The sequence below is a fragment of the Monodelphis domestica genome, chromosome 8 (assembly GCF_027887165.1).
Source record: "Monodelphis domestica isolate mMonDom1 chromosome 8, mMonDom1.pri, whole genome shotgun sequence".
Lineage (NCBI taxonomy): Eukaryota > Metazoa > Chordata > Mammalia > Didelphimorphia > Didelphidae > Monodelphis > Monodelphis domestica.
The window spans coordinates 160,949,446-160,973,391 of record NC_077234.1 but is presented as its reverse complement, the minus strand read 5'-3'; the positions used below and the strand labels follow the sequence as shown (position 1 = coordinate 160,973,391).

Sequence of the window (23,946 nt, the reverse complement as noted above, 5' to 3'; positions counted from 1 at the left end):
GAAACAGAGAGGGGGCAATGTTCCTGTCTCTTCAAGTAGTTTGAAGAGACCACTTCCTGCTGTTAGTCTGATGAAGAAGTTTACCTGACTTTCTTTGGAAGCCACTGGTTCCTGTTTTCTGTGATTCAGCAAGCCAGCTATTGAGTCATCCAGTAAGATATCCTGTCCACCTTGTCTTCACTGTAGTCATCAATTGAGTTCCTGAATCCCCTGCCATAAGGGATTTTGTACCAAGAAGAACCCTACCAGAGCCCAGAGACCTGTCTATAAGAGTGAGGCTGCAGCCATTTTGACTCAGGCCCAAGAGGGTGAATTCCTCAGTTACCTTACCCTATCTGCTACTGATGAATTATAATGCTTCAAATATTTAATTTGAGGACCAGTTTGATCAGGAAGCTAGATGGGTTTTTTTTAACAGTCAGAGAGTATAATTGAGGCAGCATCAAGAACAAGAAGATGGCTCCATGAGGGGTCCATAGATTCTGGGAGGAGAATTAGAGGGAAAAGATTAGGGTTACTTTTCCCTGGTCCTCCATCCATTCCTGAGTTAAAGAAAATGAATAAATCAGTTTGCTGTTTTATATCATCAAGAAACAGTCAGATTATGTCTCAAACCATCATACTGCAGGTGAGACCTACTGTTTGGGCCTATAGTTTGTTACCATCTAAAACCAAGTTCAGCACTGGTCCAAACCTTTTATAACAAAAAATTTACCAATATTTCACTAGTAAGTGTCTGAAGCAGGATTTGAACTCAGGAAGATGTCTTTCTGACTCCAACCTCAACTTTATTATCTATTAAGCATCATTAAATTATTATTATATAATTAATTGTTTAGGAAGTTGTGAAAATATTCTTTTTATTCATCCATTTGCTAATATTTTAAAAAATTATCCTAATTTATCCTTTTTTAAAATTGAAAGGAACTTTAGAGTTTAACTTAATTAGCACCTTTATTGTAGAAAACTAAGACCCTTGAATTTGTACCTTTCCACAATAAGAGAAATAAAACCAGAATTAGAACTTGAATCCTTTCACTCTTTTAATTTAATTTTTATTTTCAGTTACAATTTCTTTCTTTGCCTCCACCATCTCCTCCACCCACTGAGAAGGCAAGACAAACTATACCCACTATACATATGAAGTCATGTAAATCATCTTTCCTCATTAGCCATTTTTGGGAGGTGAGAAAGCTAGACAAATGGAGAGAAAATATGCTTCAATCTATATTTTTGAGTCTATCATTTCTCCATCTGAAGTTTCATAACATTTTATATCATGAATCTTTTAGAGCTGTGGTAGATCACTGTATTGATCAGTTGCTAAGTCTTTCAAAGTTGATTGTCTTTATAATATTGCTGTTAATGTGTAGATTTCCCTTCTGCTTTTGCTCACTTCACTTTGTATTGAATGATTTATGTCTTCCTAGGGTTTTTTGAAATCATTCGTTTCATCATTTCTTATAGCACAATAGTAATCCATCATATTCATATACCATAACTTCTTCAATTGATGAATATTTCCTTAATTACTAGCTCTTTACCAGCACAAAAGTTTCTGCTATATTTTTGTACATATAGGTCTTTTTTCATTTTGTTTTTTATCTCTTTGGGATATAGACCTTGTTGTGGTATACCTGGGTCAAAGACTTTGCACAATTCTATTACCTTTTTGGCATAGTTCCAAATTATACACAGTGCTAATAGTGCATTAGTATACCTATGTCCCCATGTATCCCCCAGAATTTATCATTTTCTTTTTCTGTCATTCTAGCCAATCCCATGGGTTTGAAGTGGTACCTCAGAATTGTTTTTAATTTTCATTTCTCTGGTTATTACTGATTTAGAACACTTTTAAGTGACTATTCTTGATAGGATGAATTTTTTCCTCTAAAAACCGACTGTTCGTGCCCTTTGTTCATTTATAAATTGGGTAATGGTTCTTATTTTTATAAAGTTGACTCAGTTCCATATATATTTGAGAAATTAGACATTTATCAGAGAAACTTGATATAACAATTTCCCCTCATTTCCCATTTTCTACTTTTGTTCTCATTTTGGATCCATTGCTTTTGTTTTTGTAAAAACTTTTAAATTTTATATAATCAAAATAGTTATCTCTCATAAGCCTCTCTATCTCTTTTATGGTCATGAACTCTTCTATTCATAGATCTGACAGTTTCAGATTTCTTCAGTGTTTTGATAATTTGCTTATGATTTCATCCTTTATTTCTAAAGCATGTACCCATTTTCAGCTTATTTTAGTTTATAGTATGAGATATTAGTCTTTGCCTAGTTTCTATCAGACTACTTCCAGTTTTCCAAGCAGATTATGTCTGTTACTAGGGTAAAATTTAGTTTTTAGCAACAAATAATAATATCTTCTTTTAATATAACATATAAAACAGTACAATGTGGGCTCCGGGATAGATGTTCAATAGTACTTGTTAGTTGTTTGATTAAATGAATAATAAAAAATGTTAAAAAATAGTTAATTTTTATTCCAATATTTGGGATTTTTAGGTTTATCTAACACTAAGTTACTGTGCTCACTTGATTCTTTATGTTGTGTGCCACATCTGTTCCTCTGACCAACTACTCTATTTCTTGTCCAATATCGTATTGTTTTGATTACTACTTGGTGTGATATCATCTGCAAAAAAGATACTTTTTGTTTTCTTGTTGTCTATGTTTATTCCTTTATTATTTATTATTCTTGTTCTCTTGTTGCTGTAGCTAGCATTTCTAGTACAATATTGAACAACAGCAGTGATAATGGACATCTTTGCTTCACCTCTGATCTTATTGGAAAGGCTTCTTCTAGTTTATCCACACTACAGATATTACTTAATCTTGTTTTTGATAGTACTTATAATTTTAAGGAAAGCTCCATTTATTCCTAAGCTTTCTAGATATTGTAATAATGAATATTGTCTTTTGTCAAAGACTTTTTTACTCTATTGATATTTACTGATTTCTGTTGCTTTTGTTAGTGAAATAGTCAATTATACTTAGAGTTTTCCTAGTAGTGAACCAGCTCTGCATTCTTGACCTATCCTACCTGGTCATAGAATATAATCTTTGTGATTTATTCCTGTAATCTCTTTGTTAGTATTTTAATTAAAGTTTCTGCATTAATATTTTAAAAGAAATTGGTCTGCAGTTTTCTTTTTCTGTTTTTTTTAATCCCTGATTTAGGTATGAAAACCATATTTGTCATAGAAGGAATTTGATAGGATTTATTCTTTACCTGTTTTTAAAATAGTTATACAATTTTTAAATAAATTCTTTAAATATTTTATGGAATCCACTTAAGTTTTTTTCTTCAACAGCCCATTAGTGCCTTGTTTATTTTTTTAAAGATAAAGTTATTTAACTAGTCTAGTTCTTCTGTTAACCTGGGAAATGTATATTTTTGTAAATATTCATCTATTTCATTTAACTCATCAGTTTTATTGGCATGTAGTTAGGCAAAAGATATACTAATAATTACTTTGATTTCATTTTCCTTGGTGATGCATTTACCCTTTTCATTGTAGATGCTGGCAATTTATTTTCCTTTCTTTTCTTAAATCGAATTAGGCAATAGTTTATCTATTTCATTGTGGTTGGTTTTTTTTTCATAAATCCAGATCCTACTCTTATTAGCTAATTTTTAAAATTTTAGTATTCTTTGATTTGAGGGATTTCTATTTTGGCATTTAGGAATTTTTAATTGTTTTGTTTTGTTTTTAATTTGTGCCCACTTTATTGATCTGCTCTTTCTCTCTTAATCAGGTCTATTTTTGCTTTCCCTTTGAGATCATAACTGTAACACCTGCCCTTTTTTCACTTTAGCCGAAGCATAATTGATTCTGCCTATAATAGATTCCTTTATTCTGTGGGTCTCTTGTAAATAATGTATTGTTGGATTCTTATTTCTAATCTATTGATTAATATTATAATAATATAATATTACAGTTTTTTGGTGAGCCAGCTAGGTTTCCCAATCTATTTTGTCAAGAATTTGGGAAAAAGAAGGCAATTGGAGTTGTCAGAGAAGTTGGGCCTATGTGACTGTGAAAAGTAACCATTTTGAGAGCAGTGCTGAGTGCAACTAATCTGCCAACTAATACCACACACAAAAGAAACCACTCCTCCTGAAGGGAGGAGGTGACTCTTAAAGGGCAAGACTTAAAAACATTTTTTCTGTTACAAAAGGCTTTTCAAGATACAAGACAGCAAAGAAACTATTACTTGCCATGGGTTATCTAGCCTGGATTTGATATTTCTTTTTTATGTTTTACAACTTATTTTTTGTTACAATTCCGGATTATATTTATTTTTCTGCTTAGCATCTATAAAAGTTTGCAATGGCTGAATATAAGTATATATCGCTTGATTTCATTCATTCCCACATATGCTGGAGCATTATTCTTCTTAACCCAATTATACTATGCCCTAAAAAAGGTGTGCATCTAATTTATGGAAAAAAAATAATGAATTGGCTGTAATGATTTTAGCCATGAAGGAGGAGATGATGTAACTAAAGCAAATGATGAAGCAACTGAATGAAGATATACAATGTGGCAAAGGTATTAACATACAACATGACATACCTAAAAATAACAATGTAGTTAAGCAAGAAAATATAGTTGAGGCTGAAGGTGGAATACCAATATTGCCACTAAGAGATCAAACAAGCCTACAACCAGATAGTGGCATAATTCATATTAAAACACATAAGCCATTTACAACAGCTGACCTTGAAAGTCTGAAAAAATGGATGCCTTCTTGGTATTCAGAACCAATGAGATGTTTAAAAGAATTTAAAAGAGTAATTAGACTTTATGATCCAGATTTCCAGGACACTGAAATTCTTCTATCAGAATCTTCTATCAGAATTATTTTCAAAACAACAATTCCTTGATGAAATAAGAAACAATCCAAATTTAACATCATGGCCAGAGGAAGGAACAGACTTAGAGTTATCTAATAATGAATATCTATGTTATCTAAGAAAGGCCAGAGAAGATCTATTAGAGGCCATGAAAATTATACAAAAAGACCAGATACTTGGGGACGATTTGAGAAACTGAGACAGGAAAGTGGGGAACATCCATCAAAGTTCCTCGATAGAGTGATTGAAGTAGCAGAGGATGTGCTTGGATTTGAAAATTTAACTGAACAAAATCTCCAACACATAAGGAGACAATTTGTGAAAGGCAGTAACACACCTATTAGATCATATTTTAAACTTCAATTCCCAGATTGGAAAACACTAAGTCTAGAAGATTTAAGAAAAACTGCAACTTACATATTTTCAGGTCATAAAGAAATCCTAGAGGAAAAGGATGAAATAATAAAAGAGCTTAAAGCCAAGCTCAAGGAGGCAAATAGCACAAGTAAACATAAAGAAATTGAAGAAATAAAAAATCTAGCCACTCTGCAATGATACAAACCCACAAGAAATTATACACAAAGCAATCAAAAGAGAAATGTACCCAGATGTTCCCTCTGTGGAAAAATGGGTAACATGGGTTTGAGACTGTTATTTAAAGGCACAATTATTCCAAGCTAATAACAAACAGAAGTCTTGGAAAAGCAATATAAAGTATAGCAGCAACAATATGCAAACAAATACAAAATGTTGTGATTGTAATTGCAAGCACCAAATTTAGAGACCATTCATCCAACAAGGAGTGAAACCACATTATTTGCAAGTAGTCTCAGGTGCTGCCAAACAAAGTCAGTTATGAAGCCAGGTGCATGGGGTAACATCAAAAAAAGGGGGAAATGGGAAAGGAAATGGAAAAAAATGAAAAGGAAGGAGATTGCATGTAAATAGAACTTGAAGTTGCAAAAGCACAAAATAAAACTAAAGAATAGATAGAAGAAGAAATCCAATTAGATAATGATGTAAAAGAGATTAAAGAGAAAATTTTTGGAACAGTGGAACAAGCTACAAAGAAAGAGGAAGGAACAGAACTGGCAACAGTCTGTATTACACAAACTGCAAATGAACTAATTGAAGCACATGATCAAACAATAGAATGGTCCAATGGGGGAGGGGGGATGCAATGACAGAGAACATTCAAATTAGCAGACCTCCTGGAGACCATGATATGGAAAGCAGGGATGATATTACAAAAGAAAGTACCAATGACATAATAGAAAAGTCAACCTTAAATCCTTATGCAGAAGAATTCCAACCAATAGTAACTGCACAAGAAAAAGCAAACACAAACATTATTATGCCATCCTTAAGTCTCCGTGATAATGCAATTCCATTGCAGACTGATGATGGATTGCAAAATGAATGTTCAAAGCAACAAGAAAAGTCTGTAGATGAAGAACAAAACTGGGATTTGAACAAAACAGAAATAGAGGCACCTATGGTCCAAGTATGCCAACAAAATGAGAACACAGAACCAAGGGTCATGATAAAATTGGGTAATGAGATCTCCCCAGCTCTTATTGATATAGGAGCAACTAAATCTGTTTTAAAAACATCTCCTGAAGAAAGCCAAATCACAAGTTACGTACAAATAATGGGGGCTACAGGGAAAAAACAGAGAGTGCCAAAACTATAATAAAAAAATGGTAACACTAGACCCCTAACAACAGAACACACATTCTTGTTAATCCCAGAATGCCCAATAAACCTTCTTGGGAGAGACTTTTTATGTAAAATTGGAGCAACTATTCAATGTGATAAATCGAGGGAAATCTTTCTACATCTACCCAAAGACTCTTTAAAACATTATCCATTACTGTTCATGGGACAAGTGGATGATGAACAAGTTCAGAATGAAGGTACAATATTTGAAATACCAAGTGATATACCCGAAAGACTTTGGGCTACACATTCTTTAGATGTAGGGATTCTAAAGTCAGCAACACCAGTAAAAATAGAAGTTAAAGAAGGGACACCACCAAGGATACCACAATACAAACTAAGTAAAGACGCCATAGATGGAATCAACCCAATTATCCAAAGCTTGTTGGATCAGAAAATTTTAATCCCAACAATTTCAGAATATAATACACCAATAATACCCATAAAGAAAACAAAATGTGACTCTGAAGGAAAAGTTCAATGGAGACTGGTCCAAGATTTAAGAGCAGTAAATAACTTTGTGAAAGAAAAAGTCCCATGCAGTCATTCCAAGCCCATCTAAAATAATTTGAGAAATCCCAAGTAACTCTAGATATTATACTGTTGTTGATCTGTGTAGTGCTTATTTTAGTATTCCAATTGCAAAGGAAAGCCAAAAAATCTTTGCTTTCACTTGGAATGGGACTCAGATGACATGGGGAAGATTACCATTGGGATTCTGTGATAGCCCAACAACATTTTGCCAAATCTTGCAACAAGATTTAAAGAACATCCAATTCAAGGAAAGCAAAATCATGCACTATGTGGATGACATTCTTCTTGCATTCCCATCTGCTAAAGTTTGTTACCAGGACAGTAAAAAAACTCCTCCTAGAGCTATATAAGAAAGGTCACAAAGTTTCCAAATCAAAGCTACAATGGATCATGCCTAAAGTGGAATACCTAGGATTTATCTTGGAAAGGGGGATGAGAAAGATTTCCAAGAAAAGAGTAGAGGACATACAGAAGCTCAGTGTGCCAAAGACTAAGAAACAACTGAGAGCCTTTTTAGGAGTGACAGGTTTCTGTAGACAATGGATCCCAGGCTATAGCCAAATAACAAAATGCCTTAAGGACTTGACCAAAAACACAGTCACAGAACCTTTGAAACTAATGGAAGGGCACCTCCTAGCTGGCTCGCCAAAAACTGTTATATTTATTGGGAAAGGAAATGGGAGAATTGGAAAAAACAGGGTATAATGGGGGGTTTGTAGCAGGGTATGGAGGAGTTGAAGGGAGAGAGGGAATATTGCTTGGTGAGGCAAAGGAGGGAGATGCCCCCTGCTGAGAGGAAGTAGCAGGGGGCCGATAAGGACTGTTTGTCTTTGAATGACTGAACTGATGTTCAGCTCCCTCTATGCACAGAAAAGATAGTCCACTTATCTGACTGCGAATTCAAATAATATAAAGTTTAATAACCGGTTGGGATTGGAGAGGTATCAGGAAAGAGGGAAGTCCCTAAATAAGGTTGGAGTCTGTTTCAGCTTTTGGAGCTGAGGCCAGGCCCCATAGGCTGGTGGAGGGTTTCTCCCACTCGTGTCTTCTATGCCAGTTTTGTCAATTTCAAAATCTTAGCAGTAGACAGAAAGCAAACAAGAACAATTCTAACCTTCAGAAGTGATTGGGCCTGAATCTTCTGGCTGAACCAAGAAGAGGCACACCACACCAGACTGGGCTGAACAAGCTCCTCCCTCCTCCAACACCAGGAAGGGAGTCAAACCCAGCAGGAAGGAAACACTAGTCACCAAACCCTTCCTGGCAGGAAGGAAGTGCTAGTCACAAGACCCAACTGCCACTCCTAGTTGCCCCTTCCCCCACCAACTGTCAGTCTAGTTTCCTTTCCACAATTCTACTATCCTTTACTGTTTTGTGGGTGAGTTCTCTATCCTATTCTCTTCTAGTTATCCTTTTTTTAAAATTTCCAAAAAGTCTATTTTGCTACCTCCCTTAATCTGCTTTCCCTCTTATCACTTCCCTTCCCTTTCTCTTAGTCCAGTCCTCTCCTACTTTCCTATTGGGTAAGATGAATTTCTACACCTAACTGTGTGTGTATATATATATATATATATATATGTATGTATATGTATGTGTGTGTGTGTATTCTTTATTCTTTGAATCATTTCATATGAGAATGAAGTTCAATATTCTCCATTCCACTTTATTTTCCCTTCATTTGTTAAAAATTCTTCTTTGTGTACTTCTTTTACGTATTTTTTTATTCTTCCTCTATGCTCTTTTTTCTCTCTTTTTCACCCTTTCATTCTTCTTTTGTTATTAGCCTAGCAAAATAGACTTGCACTTCTATTTAACTGCCCTAGTAATGATAAAGTTCTTGGGGGTTACACATATTACACATATCATTTTCCTATATAGGAATGTAAACAACTTAACCTTGTTAAGTCTTTTATAATTTCTAACTCATGTTTATCCTTTTATGCTTTTCTTGAATCATGTATCTGAATATGAGATTTTCTATTCTGTTTCAGTCTATTATTGGGTATGTTTGAAAGTCCTCTATTTCATTAAGTTTCCTAGTTCTTCTGGTTGGATTTTATCTAGTGTTCTTTGTGCTATATTATATAATTATACACTATCTTCACTATCTCAGTTTTCTCATCTCTAAAATGAAGGATTTTGAACTAGAATTCCTCTTGTGATGTCTTCCAGCCCTAAATCTATGATTCTTTCTATTCTGGGGCTTTAGTTCTTACAATTTCTAAACCACTTAAAATTTGCCCTGGAATGAATAAATGTTAAAACCTACAAAACTGCATCATTGACAGAATTAATAAACTACTATTAGAAAAATCTTGAAATGGAGTTTTGAAGAGTTATTATATTGAAATATAAGAAAGGAGTGCATTCTAGGTATCGTAGTTAGCCTATACAAAGACACAGATGTGGTAGAGGGAATATTATATGAGAATCACCAAGAAAGACCCTTAGATTTACCAAAGAGTGCAAGAATAATAATATATAAGACTTGAAACACAATATTGAATCAAGTTGTTAAGGGATTTAAGTACTGGAGGAATAAAGTTTACTTCACACAAAACATAGTTTAAAATAGAAGAGATTCAGGTAACTAAAGGAAAATTCACAAGGGAAGTTTCTCTTTCAAAGGTCTCATTTCCAAGATACATTAGATATAGATAGATATAAACGACTTGTCCAGGATCAACCAGATAATACATATCCACTGACTCCATAGCCAGAACTCTCCACTTTATCAAAATATTGTATATTAAAATAAATTTTAGTGACAATGTCCCATGTTGTCTTTTTCTTTTTTATTGTCCACAGGATTTAAGGTAGGCAAAACAGAATAAAAATGAAAATCTCTTAATTTTTAAAATATGAAAAAAGAAAATATAGAATTTCTGGGATAATATCTTAAAAAACTAAATTTCAGTAGGTCTAAAAAAAAACCTCAAATCATATCATGTTTTAGAATACCATTGGCAATAATTATGTTATATTGATTGTTGTACCAGAAAATTTTATGTAGGAAATAGTAATTGAATTGCAAAGAGGTTTAAACAAAAAATAATAGTGGTAAATTGTAACACTTTTCCCAGGTATTGATAAACAAAAAAATTTAAATGAAGTTACAATTCTTGATAGGGTTAAATAAAATGGATTTAGACATTATAGGGAAGAGAAGGAAGGGGGAAAAAGGAATTTTTTCCAATACAATATGAAATCTTTATAAAAATTGATCATGTTTTTGTGTTAAAAATGATAAATTCTGAAAGACACAATTTCTAAAAACTGTGTTTTTTTTAATTATTTTAAAAAAACCTTTACCTTCTTCTTTAGAATGAATACTGTATATTGGTTCCAAGGCAGAAGAGTGGTAAGAGCTAGGCAATGGGGGTCAAGTGACTTGCCCAGGGTCACACAGCTAGGAAGTGTCCAAGTCCAGATTTGAACCTGGACTTCCTATCTCTAGGCCTGGCTCTCAATCCACTGAGCCATGCAGCTGTCCCTTAAAAACTGCATTTTGAACAATGGAAAGAGTCAGTGGATGATTTCTACATGTGATCTTGGGAAAATCACTTCATCTCCCCTGTCTCTCAGTTTCTTCATCTATAATGAAGGAGTTTGACCTGATGTCTTCTGAAATTACTTTCAGTTCTAGATCCATAATCATTAAAGTTCCATTCTGGTGTATTATTGTGGCATTGAAATGACCCTGAATTCTCAAAGCATATGCTAGCAGAGCACAAGTTCTAACAAGTCCTATAGCTTGTCTATGTCAGAGACTAAAATTCAACACATATTCTATCATAAGCCTGTCATACTGCTACCATACTACACTGCTGGTGTAGATGAAGGAATTGGAGATGCTTATACTGATAACAATTTTTTTTTATTATTCTGAATTAACTGGTTAATTGGAGTGGTAAATAATTTTTTAACTTTTTCTAATAATGTTCATATATAAAACAAAGTCTCTAAATTTAGTCAGTTTACAACTGAAGATAATGGGGGTGGGGATATTTTATGGTGATCCATGGCTTGCCTACATATTCAAACCCAACTCACTTATTAAGAACAGCCATAGTTAAGAGATTTCACTTTCAAAATTGTGCCAGAAATTATAGGTAAACTCCAACATAGTCAATATAATTCAAATATTTAACTTCATCACTGAAGTTACCAAATAATCTGATTGCATGTATCTGTATGTCTACCATAACTATAAAATATGTACCTACCCCCATATCATTCTCCTTCCTCTTTGAAGGGGTTTAGCACTAGCTTACCATCTTGTCTTCCCTTATATTTGGAAACCTTAATATTTATGTAGATGTTCCTTCAAACTTTCTAACCTTGCATTTCCTCAACTAACGTTAAGTCCTATAGTTTTCTCCGTAACTTCACCTGAGCCACATTTAGGGACGGTCAGTCACTAAATCTCTGAATTACCCACAAGGATTCTACTTCCCTAGTTAGAAACACTGACATTTTCTTATCTGATAATAAACTCTTCCTGTGCCATACCCCACCTGATTCTTCCCTCTTAGAGCCTCCAATTTCTTCTTTGTTTTCCTTTCCCTTTCTGACTCACCTGACGGGCATTTCAACTCAAAAAATCATTCCCTCTCTTTCTTAGCCAAACTCCTTGAAAACTCCAACTACTTATTACCTCCTCTTCCTTTCCTCTCACTCTTCAGCTTAATCAATCAACTGAAATTACTCTCTTCAAATTTACCAGTGATTACTTACTTACCAAATCTGATAACTTCTTCTTAGTCCTAATACTTCTTGACTCATTCTTTGTGTTTTTTGCCACTAGCCTCCTCTTTTTAGACACTTTTTCCTCTCTGGATTTTTGTGCCACTACTTTCTCTTTACTGAGTCATCCATATCACATTGCCTAACTATTGATATTCCATAAGGTTCTAGCCTTTCCTGGGCCCTCTTCTCTTTACCTTTTTTCAGTTACTTCATCAACTTCCATGATGTTAACTCTTATTTCTATGTAGACAAGTCCCAGCTTTATAATTCCAGTCCCTTTCTCCCACATAATTCAGTTCTATATCACCAATTGCCCATTAGTCACTTCAATCAGGAGACATTTTAAAAGTTGACATGTCTAAAAGTGAACTTATCTTTCCCCCTCTTCCAAACTTTCCCATTTCTGTTGAAGGTATTACTATCCTGCCAGTGTCTCAGGTTCATAATCTCAGCATTATCCTGGACTTCTTATTTCCCTCATCACAAATATCAAATCAGCTTCCAAATCTTGCCATTTCTACCTTCAAAACATCTCTCATGTCCTACCCCTTCTCTCTATTCAAGGAGCTCCTAACATCTTTCAGGCTCTCATTATCTTTTGCCTAGAATTATGCTATATGATGCAGAACAAAATAAGCACAACTGGGAGAACATTGTATACAATCGCAGCAATATTGTACAATAATCATTTGTAAAAACTTGACTATTGTAAAAAGTGCAATGATATGGGATTAAGATGGGAAATGCTATTCACCTCATAAGAAAGAACTGTTAACTGTTGGAGTTGGTTGGATGAGGATCAAAACATACTCTCTTTCACATCAGTGTATCTATAGTTTTATTTTGGGTTTTTGGTGTTATATGAGTGTACTCTTACAACAAAGATCAGTATTGGAGTGTGTTTTGCATGAAAATAAAAACAAAATTAAAAAAAATTCTCACAATTGCCTCCTACTTAGTTTCCCTACCTCAAACTTTTTCTACTCTAGTATGTCCTAACCAAGCAAAACAGGCTACCAAGGTAATTTTCTTTTAGCACAAATGCAATCAGATGACTTTCTTATTCAATCAATTCTAGTAGTTTCCTGTCACCTCTAGAATAAAATATAAATCCCTCTATTTAGCATTTAAATTTCTCTACAACATGATCCCTCTGTCTTTCGAACCTCATTGGACATTGTTTCTTCTTCCGTGTTCTATGATCTAATTAATTTGGCTTTCTCTGTTTTCTATATTATATTCCATTTCCCATATTTGTGCCTTTTCACTCACCATCCTCCATTTCTGAAAAGTACTTTCTCATTGCCTCCATCTTAGCATCTGTCTCTTCATTTTAGATACTTACTGCAAGGGCACCACTTTAAACATGAAGCCTTCTTGGTCCCTCCAACTGTTAGAGTTTTACCTCGCAAACCACCTTGCACTTAACTGCTTTGGGTATTGTGTGTCTATGTATGCATCTTAATTTTATATTTATATATGTATTTGTTACATTCTTTGGAATATAAAAGCTCATTATGAGTAGAGATTGTTTCTATCCTTATGTTTATATCCCCAGTGCTTTACACAATGCTTGTACATAGTATGCATTTAATAAGTACTTGATTGAGTGTACATTCACTTTTCATTTTATTTTTCACAAATCTTATTTTTATAGGAATGTTGATACTTGCTAGCTGATAAATTGAACTGATTGCAAAATAAACTATTTTAAAATATTCCATCTGTCCATTTGTTTCTTAAATGTTCTACAGATTTGAAAAGAATAATGGTAGAAATTTTATAACTTAGTCATATGCATAATAAAATAATATTTTGGTTTAGAAACACCTCAAATAGAATTGTGAAATACCTATGTGTACTTTAGATATGTGAACTGTAAGATTGAAATATTGTTAGCCATAAGTAAAAAGAATATAATACTGATTCATTGAGAAACTAATGTAGCTAATATAGAACTTTCAGAATTAGAGGATATTCTATTAATTTAATATGAATAAGCTTCAAATATATAATATGAATAATAACTTACAAATATATAGTAACATCAAAATATTTTTATAGGTGGTATTTGATAACAGTTAATATTATTGTTTTAATCCAGAGAAACATATCCAGATCTTAGAGATAATCTGAAAGAATTTCGAAAACATCTTATTGAAAGTAGTAAAGAAATGATACCTTTGAAAGTCTGGGAGTTACAAGGTATAGTATATAGACTTATTATAAATACATTTGTTAGTAGAAATACTGGTTTGTTGCAGATGAAATGGAAAGAGCACTAGACCAAGACCAAGATGACCTAGTTACTAGTCCCCCTTCCTTGATATTTATGTGATATTTCATGTTATTTAAAACCTGAATCCATTTTCTCATCTTCAACTTGAACAAAATTATATCCATCCAATCTACATTCACAGAGTTGTTGTGATATTTAAATGAGATAATGGAGATTTGTAACTTTAGAGGAAGAGACTTTTAATATCTAGTTCAAATCTCATTTTTTAGATGATATCAAACCCAAATATTTAGGTAACTGCAGAAAAGTAGAAGACTAGGTCCTCAAAGTCCAAATCTAGTCCTCTTTCCACCCTATTGATTGCCCTGGGTCCCATGTGTAAGGGTACTTTGAAAACTGTAATATATAAATATTATTTTTAAGGATACTTTGAAAACTGTAACATTACTTAATTGTTATTTTTATTTGTTGTTACAATGCTTAGGAAGATCTGGGCTCAAATTCTGCCCTGATTTAGAAGCTTTGTGACCCTAGATAATTTTTATAAGACTTAAGTAATTCCCTAGGACTTATAGACCATTGTACTTTTCATGGTAGAAATAATCCTCAGAAATTCTTGAATTTCTGATGCTGATGAAACAGTAATCATTTTGCATATAATGTGAATATTCACATGTTAAAGGTCCTAGTTATAATTAATACAATATTTTATACATGAATCTAGATTGTTATTACTATCTATAGAACAGACAATATGGTAAATAAAATTTATAAGTACTAAAATTATATAAAAAGTAGTTATTTTTAAAATCTTCAACTCTTTTAAAATCATATGTTAGTTTATCTAATAATTTTATCCAGATATTAAATCATGCTTCTAAACATCTTTAATCCCCAGTAAAAAAAGGAACACTATATCTTAACCATGAGTTCAGGACAAATCAGAGCAACATCTTGCTTTCCTTCTCTTATAAATTCTGATCTTATCAGACTGCTGCATGTCCCTCAGATAAATTTTTAATGGAAACATCAAATGAAAGGATAAGCTATTAAAAACTTTCTCATAGAACAGAATTGGGGAACAAATGTGGAAAAAGTTGATTTCTATGCAACTTTCATACTGATGACCTGCAGGCAGATATTCTGTTGCTAAAATGTCTTTTGGATTGAATTATAAATCATGGTGGAATTGTGGTTTTCCCTTGTACTATTTCTAATAATGTGGCACTGGAGTAGGTCATGAGGAAGTGCCATCTTAATATACAATCCATTACTTTTATCACATCCTCCATCATATATTAAGGGTTAGAATAGATGATTGTAATGCTTAAAACATATTGAAAAATTTTACTTAGCATTGGAAAATTTAAACAATGGGAAAGCATTCTTTTAAAAGGAATAATAGATATATGTACACTACATCTTAAAGTACCAAATAATTGTTTATCAATTTGCAAAATAAATAGAGACTATCACTTTCAAATTCATCTGGTTAAAACAAGAAATTTCAAATGTGATTTTAAAATCTCACATAATATTGATGTTCAAAACCATTTTTCATAAATTGTATATCCTTAAGGATAACATCATTAGAAAAATTATGTGGCATATATTTGGAGAATAACAATGATGTCAAATTTGAATACTCTTATGTTGTATATTTGGGAAATCACATTTTTGTAGTATAATAAAGAATTGAGTTGATGGTGCCCAACCTATTGAATTTGAATATAAAATCCCTCCCCTGTCTCTTGAATTAACATCTAGTTTTAAGCCTCATCAATTTCTGTGGCATATATTCACAAATACTATTCCCTATTGGAACCATGTCATTAAGACATTGAACCATTAAAGACTATCTTTTAGACTGGCCACCAAACTAGTTTTGAATCCATCTGATTTTATTATTATTTAATTTATTTTCTTCTATATTCACAAGATTAAGTGAGCCTTTTAAAAAAAACTTGCTAAAATATAGGTATAGTATATATAAAATATTCCCCTCATATAATAGTTTAGTAGTCTTTTCAAAAAAGGAAACAAAATTAATCTGTTTTTGTTATAGCCATGTAGACTTTTTATGATCACCACTTCCTTCTTCTAGATCTTCAAGGATCATCTCTTTAATGATGTGTTCTAGAACTTCCCCAGGAATCCAAGTCAAATTCACTGGCCTTTGTTCAATTCTTTTACCTCCCCTTTTTTTGGAAATTGAAATACCTTTTGCCATTCTCCAGTTTGGGGATACCTCATTTCCTATGATCTTTCCAGCATCATTGACAGCAATCACCTCTACCAGCTTTCAGTAACTGAGCATATTTTTCATTTGGGCTAAGTGATCTGAATTTGTTAAAGGCAACTAAGAGCTCTTTCATCTTGGTTTTAAGGGAAGGAAAAAAATTAAAGAATGGAAGAGAATAAATATTAAGTGCCTTCTATGTGCCAGACACTGTACTAAGCACTTAACAAATAATGTTTCATTTGATCCTCACTACAACCTTTTTGAGATGGGTTCTATTATTATCCCTATTTTATAATTGAGCAAACAGAGCCAAGGAGAGGTTAAGCGACTTGGTCAAGTCATACAGCTAGTGTCTGAAGCTGGATTTGAATTCAGGCCTTTGTGACTCCATGCCCAGTGCTCTATCCTCTGTGCCATTAAGCTTCCTGATGGGGGTTTTTTCCTGCCATTCACTGCACAAAAACATTCTCCTTGACTGAGAAAATATAAACCACATGAGAATTGGGTAGCTCTATCTTCTCTCTGTTGTCCATCACCATCATTCTATTCCTTCTTTGATCCTTCTTTTTTCCATCATTGCTTTAATAAACCTCAACTGATGCTTTATCTGGAGACTCTCCAGATACTTTTTTAAAAAATTACATTGATGAGATACTTGTGTAACCACTTTAGTCTCTTCAGTCAGGGTTCATTTTTTCTCCCCATTAAAATTGTTCCTCTTTGTGTCTTCAGACTTGTCTTTACCTTGGGTCTTCAGAGCTCCATTCTTGTGCATTTCCTATCCCTCCCAAGACTTTCCCTTTAGAAAATTTTAGGCTGTGGGATCTTACCTATCTTTCTGCTAAACATTCTGAAATGGACTTTCCCCAAATTCAGAATGTATATCATATTGTGTCCAAATTTCCTCTTCTGTTGTGCAAACTCTAGGAGCGGTCACTTACCCCAGAGTTCTCATTATTTCCATCCAAACTTCAGGACCTCCAATTACTAAGAATCATCAGATCTAGAATAGACTCTCCCCTCATTGGGCCCTCCACCCTTTGCAGGATGACTTTGTGCATGCAAGAGTCAATAAGTTATAGTGTTAGCGGCTCTTCTTTTAGAGGAGAGAGAGTACCAGTAAACAGCTAGAAAATGATCATCAAGCTTTGTTCCTGCCTTGTGCCTCAGCGCTTGTTTTGTAGTCTGGTTACTAAACTCCTCATTCATTTCTCTCTCTTCAGGTGGCCAGGCATAGGCTAACATAGCAAAATCACTTTTGTCTGTCCACTGACCTTCGCTAAACTCTCTAGTTCTGCCCCTCTCCTCCATTTCCTCGCATTCCCATCTTTTAAATATGTAAAGCTCTGCCTGTCTCCCTCTTTTACAAACCACGTTTCTTTTAGAAAGATACCTTCTGCCAGAGCAGTCATCCCGGAGGAGCTGTTTTCTCTTATTTGTTAGATAGTGATCCTGAGGGAGCAGCGGCATGGCCGAGGGTGGTACTGCGGGTTCTGTTTGTATCATTTCAGTTCATGAAGTCTTATTCATTTGTCATGTTGAACCACTGGACAATGGCAAAGTGTTTTGGGGGCAGCTAAGTGTCCCCCCGCGGAGAGTGAAAGACTCATCTAGAGTTCACATCTAGCTGTTTGACCCTGGGCAAGTTGCTCCCTACAGTTTACCTCAGTTTCCTCAGCTGTAAAATGTGCTGGAGAAGGAAATGGCAAACCACTCCAGTGTCTCTGCCAAGAAAACCCTAAATGGGGTCATGACTGAAGTGCCTCAACAACAACAAGGGCCTTTCAGGAGCTGTGGATGCTGAATAGGTGGGGACTGTAGGGTTTGCAGGGTCAGTTGCCAGTTTGCATCTCCATGAGAATTATTTACCTCATTTACCTTCTTGGAGATAATCTGATTACATAATAGTAACTTGGGTATATTATACAGAGATACTCAAGCAATTGGTTTGATCTAGAACTTTTTTTTCAATAGCACAGCACTGACTCTCCAGAAGGTATTATAAATCTTTCACCTCCAAATAGCTTTTTGCAAGAAAACACAGATAACTTCTCAAGTTTATATTACTTTGAGATTAACAAAATGCATTTTTCATAATAAAATCTGAAAAATGTCCTTGAAATATTAAATTGTACATTTCATTATGTATTATTATATGTAATAAAGATATTTGTTAATATGAGCCTCTGCCTACATTAAAATGGTTTAAAAAACATATATGCCATATCAAGAACCAGGGATTTTATTTGTATGGTAACCACTGACAAGGGGCTAATCCTCATCTAGGGCTTAAGTTTTTTTTTGTTTGTTTGTTTTGTTTTTTTAATGTCTAAGTTTCAGAGAGATTATATAACTTACCAAAGGCCAGATCGCTAGTGGATGTCAAAAATGAGATTCCATAACTCTATAACTCTCTACCTCCAAGACCAATTTTCTATCTGACATGCCATGCTGCCTTTTGTGGTCAGATTATTAACTCGTGAATAATAGATGTAGGCATTTGTAGCACATTCTGATGATTGGAAAATAACTAAATTGTTGACAATTACTGTAGTACATAAGTTAAAACTATAATTTGTCATTGTCTTTTTCATGTATTTTCGTAGTATTCCATAAGAACAGAATTTAGTTTTCATTTAATATATATACAATTGGAGAAGCATCTGGAAAGAGAGATTTGAGTGTTATTGTTTATGTCCATATTGAATTGCTGCTTGCCTTTTATTAATCTTCTTTTAAATTGTTTTATTCGCTTTATCAAGCCTTGCCTTTAAATGCTTCATTTTCCATAAGTAAAGATGCATTTTTGTCAAATGTATTTTCTTTCTATCACTTGTAGGCATATTGTCACTGAGTATATTCAGAAAATAGGGAATCAGTCATTTATAGTGAATTATTCATTCACAAAAAACAGACCTTATTTGAGGTCCAGGCGGCAACATTTTTAGAATACTCATTTTACTAAATTTCATCAAGCTTAAATTTACAACAAGAAAACATATGAGAAAAATTAATGACTAATGTACTTTTAATAACATGAAAATATCTTTAAAGCCTTAAATGATGGATAATTTCATAAAGTATAATTCTTTTTTCTTACAGATATTAGTTTTCAAGCAGCTTCTCAAATTATGTCTGCTCCAGTTTATAATGCCATAAAATTAATGAGAGATATTTCTCAAAACTTCCCAATGAAGGCCAGGTATACTATAGTTATTTATTTTTATTTAACTAGAGGACTTTTGTGAAAGCTGTCATTTCACACAAAAAAATTGCTATAATTCACTGCGATAGCATCAATTTTGTCTTTACAACTCATGTGCAACTATGCTTTATCTTTCTTTTCAATATAGGTGTCATCTGTAGAAATAAGATCTCAAAAGTATGTTATTGTTTAAAGTAGTTTCGTTGGTAAATCAGTCAGATGCTTCATGACTAAGGCACTTTTTAGGCTCCTTTGACTTCCTTGTGACAATCACTTTTGAAATCATAGTATAAATCACTATACATAGATTAAACTTCTGGAAAAATTATTATAAGCAGTTTATATTTTTGGTTTTTTTTTTATTTTTGATTATCAGTTATTCAGTTAAATATTTCCTTGTTTTATTTTGATAGAAATATTTATTTTCCAGATCTCTAACCAGAATTCCTGTAAACCAAAAAATGAAAATGGAAATAGAAAGAAATCAAGAGGTTTGTCCACTTTTTCATGCATTTAGATTCTTTTTTTTATTTCATATTTTTAAATAAAAACTGTGTAGTCTTTAGTTTATTACAAAAATGAAATTACTTGAGATTATTTTGGATTTCTTAAAATAATTTATTTCAAAATTTATATCCACCTTTTATTGGGGAACAATTGTATTATAAATTATTCATTTACTTATATCTTTATAAATATTATCGAGAAAAGTAAAATCTTACATTTATATAGTATAAAGGCAGTATAACAATGGAAAGTGAGGTAGATTTGGAGCCAAACGACTTGGTTTCAAGTCCGGCCTATGACATATATTAGTTTTGTGGCTCTGGACACATCACAACCTTTTGTATTCTTTTTTTAAAATAACCCTTACTTGCAATCAATACCATGCATTGGTTCCAAGGCAGAAGAGTGGTAAAGGCTAGGCAATAAAGTAGTTTGCCCAGGTTCACAAAGCTAGGAAGTATCTGAGTCCAGACTTATTAATTATCCATGTAATAAAATATGTTATGTCTTAGCAAAGACCTCAAGATGAGCAGGGTTTTCATAAATATTTTCATGCTCATTTTTGGTGAAAAGTCAAAAAGTGAGATACAAGTAGATATTTAATAACTAAATTATATAATAGTATGGCAATATTCATTTGGAGACTATGCCGGGTGTATGGGGTGTTGTTTAAAGACATCAAGCACCTGTGGCTCCAAAAAAGGTAAAGCATATGCAATGGCCACACCCTACTAAAATTGCTATACCCATGGTGGTAAATCTATGGCACACATGCCAAAGAAAGCAGACACAGCTGACTCTGTGGTTATATGTGCCATTGCCTGCCAGAGTTTGTTACTAGAAAGGCAGAGGGTTAGGGTCAGAGCTTCTCCCTTTCCCCTCTCCACTGAGCCTGAGAGCATTCCTCACTTCACCCACCCCTCTACCCAGCAGCTCAATGGGCATGTTGCCTCCTTCCCTGTGGGCAAGGTGGGTGGCTCACATGCAGCAGAGCTGAAGAGGAACAGAATACTTGGGCCATTCCCTTCCCCCTCTCCACCTGTGCCTGAGGGCATTCCTCACTTCACCCATCCCTTGGCCCAGTAGCCCAATGGGTGCACTTCCTCCCCTCTCTGGAGTAAGGGGAGAAGGCATGGCACTCAGTCTCTGGGAAGGTGGGGCACAGCACACAGTCTCTAAAAGGTTCACCCTCACTGATATAAGCAGATGGGCTAAACCAGGTTGAGGGTAACGAAGAGGCCTGAACCCCAACAGTGAGTCAGGGAGGTGTCTACCTCAAGCATGCAAGGACTTCCCCCAGTGGAATGGACAGATGAGTACCATTTGTTCCAATGGCCATTAAGGCAACTGAATCAGGTGTTTTGCAGCACTTAGAGCTTGGTCAGACATTGAAGATGCCAGAGTCATCCATTGCATCTTCAGGCATCACCAGTTGTCCTGACTTTTGCCTTGTCACCAGACTCTGAAGACTCTGGGAAAGTGAGGCTAACAACTTTGTGCAACTCTCCTTCACTTAAATCCAATTCTCATGCCAGGATACACATCGATCCATAATGCCATTGGTCTTTGAAAATGAAAGATGAACAACAACCTTCATGTAAACAATACAATTGAAGTTAATTTACAGATTTCATTCTGTATCAATTGAATTTCTATATAGATACTTTATAAGTGACAAAATGACAGAATTCATATGGAGGTCAAAAATAGGAAAGGAAATAATGACGCCATGAGGACACTGTGCACTAAGGAAAGCTGAGTAATAGTGCAGTCATGGGGCAGAAAATGACCAAAGAAAATAAAAGGATGAGAGTCAAAGTCTATCTCTGAATTTTTGCCTAAGACCAGACCTGCTACATTTCTCCTTAAGAGCCTAAACTTACCAATATTCTGAGAGGTGAAGGAACAACAATTTCTGGGCCAGTTCTTTGTTGTGTAGAGGGAGAGGAAGACCCCTTCTTCTTTCTATCACCCATAAGTCTTCTTACTGATGGGTCTTTATCATAGATTTACTAGTAGCAATAATGTGGGGAACAATGCATAAGATAATCACAGAAGTATTTTATTCATAAATATTCTGAATCAACACCTATACTAGGAACCCAGATCATATATAAGAGTGAATAATATCCTCAAATCATGTATAGTTTTCATGTTTGCTTAAATTTGATTCTCATATCAATCTCTCTCATTCTGTTTTAAGAGTCTCCATGATAGACTTGAAATTGAACCAGGTGATGCTCGTCTCTTTATAAATGGTCTTCAGATTGACTTGGACTTTCATGATCCATTTAGGTAAGAATCAGATCCTTAATATAAATTTTATGTGCATATTCAGTTGTATTACATTTAATATATTTATTGTTGCTCATTAGGTGAATGAGAGTGAGACACAAACATGAAAGAACTGTGCAAAATAAGAAAATGGTGGCAAAGTAGAGACCTTATGAGAAGACTTAACATAAATGATCTATAACTATGTTCCCAGCAATTCCTCATTATATGTGCAAAAAGGTCAGTGATAAGTAGAATTCTGACCTTAGCAGATCAGCTTCATATTTGGCTGAACAACCAGGAAGCATTCTTGAACAAAATAAACAAAAGAAAACAAACAAACAAACAAATAAATAAATCAACAATCATTCATCAAGCCAGGCACTCAGATTCTTCCTAAAGGAATAGAAGGCAAAAGAAATTTTAAGAAACTGGGAAACTAAGAGAGAATATCCATAATTTAGTTTTACTTTTTTTCTAAATGTTTATTTAAACTAATAGAAGAAATTAAGAGAGGGAGATGTCTAGTACATAACATGACAGAATTTCAGAATTGCAAGGGATATTAGTCAAATATTTATCTAAATAAGAATAGTTTTTACAACATATTTGGCAAGGAAAACAGCATTTGTTAAGGACTTACTTTGTGCAAAGCGTAACAAATACAAATAGAAAAGCAAAATAGTCTTTATTTTCAAGGAGCTCACATTCTAGTAAAGGCAACCCATATGGGATGATTTTATTTGCAAATCAAATGGAAACATCTTATGGACCTTAAGGTCCATAAAACAAAAAGCATATGGTGATGCCTGTTCTTTAATTTGATAAAATCATAACAATGTCTCATATTGAAGCATTTGGCAATAAGAAGTTAAAACATATGTATTACCTATGGATATTTCCCAATGGATATGTGCTCAAATTTCCTTATAAAAATTTTCAGAATTTTTACAATCCTATAAAAGATGCTTTCATATCATTAATAATAGGAGAAATGCACATAAAAATACCCCAAGGGTTATACCTGATACCTAGGAAATTGGCAAAAGTGACAAAAAATGGAAATAGTTTTGGAGGTCTGTGAGAAGACAGTCATGTAAATATACTGTTTATGAAGTTGCGAAAGGGTCCAATCATTCTTGAAAATGATTTGGACCATACTGGCCTAGAAAAGAGTTCAGAAGATGATCCTTCCTTCATTACTGTGCTAGGGAACAATGGCAGAAAATATTGTATGTAATTTTAGATGCAGTTATTGGATTGGTTGGTTTTGCTGAACTTTTCTTTTTCTTTTTAAATTTTTGTTACTGGGGATGGTTTGTCATTTGGGGGACAGATACATTTGGAACTAAATGTGAAAATAAAATACAACAAATACCTGAAACTGGCAGTGACTTGGCCCCAGAATTGATCAGGAGGAAGTCTGAGGACAGACTGTGTTTATGAATTTGTACAATACTTCAAATCATTTTAAAATGCTACCTGACAGTCACCTATTAAAAGAGCACTGTTCTTTTGCATTTAAGAACCCACAGTATCCAAAGAAGGAAAGTTTCAAGCTAATTAGAGGACAATTGATATGATGCATATGGAAAGCA

At 33.9% G+C, this 23,946-nt stretch overlaps 1 protein-coding gene across 8 annotated transcripts in view; it reads left to right on the top strand.

Annotated features, from left to right (window-relative positions):
• The window catches only part of UGGT2 (UDP-glucose glycoprotein glucosyltransferase 2), a 245,742-nt gene that overhangs the window by 57,045 nt on the left and 164,751 nt on the right, over positions 1-23,946 (top strand). For all 8 annotated transcript variants that reach the window (XR_008914063.1, XR_008914061.1, XR_008914062.1 and 5 more), the window contains 4 exons: positions 13,986-14,086; positions 19,465-19,564; positions 19,998-20,058; positions 22,278-22,369. Coding sequence is in view for 5 of the 8 variants with exons in the window: in XM_001377357.5 (XP_001377394.4) it covers positions 13,986-14,086; positions 19,465-19,564; positions 19,998-20,058; positions 22,278-22,369 (354 nt within the window). In the remaining 3 variants the exon portion in view is untranslated. The remainder of the gene's footprint in view (positions 1-13,985; positions 14,087-19,464; positions 19,565-19,997; positions 20,059-22,277; positions 22,370-23,946) is intronic.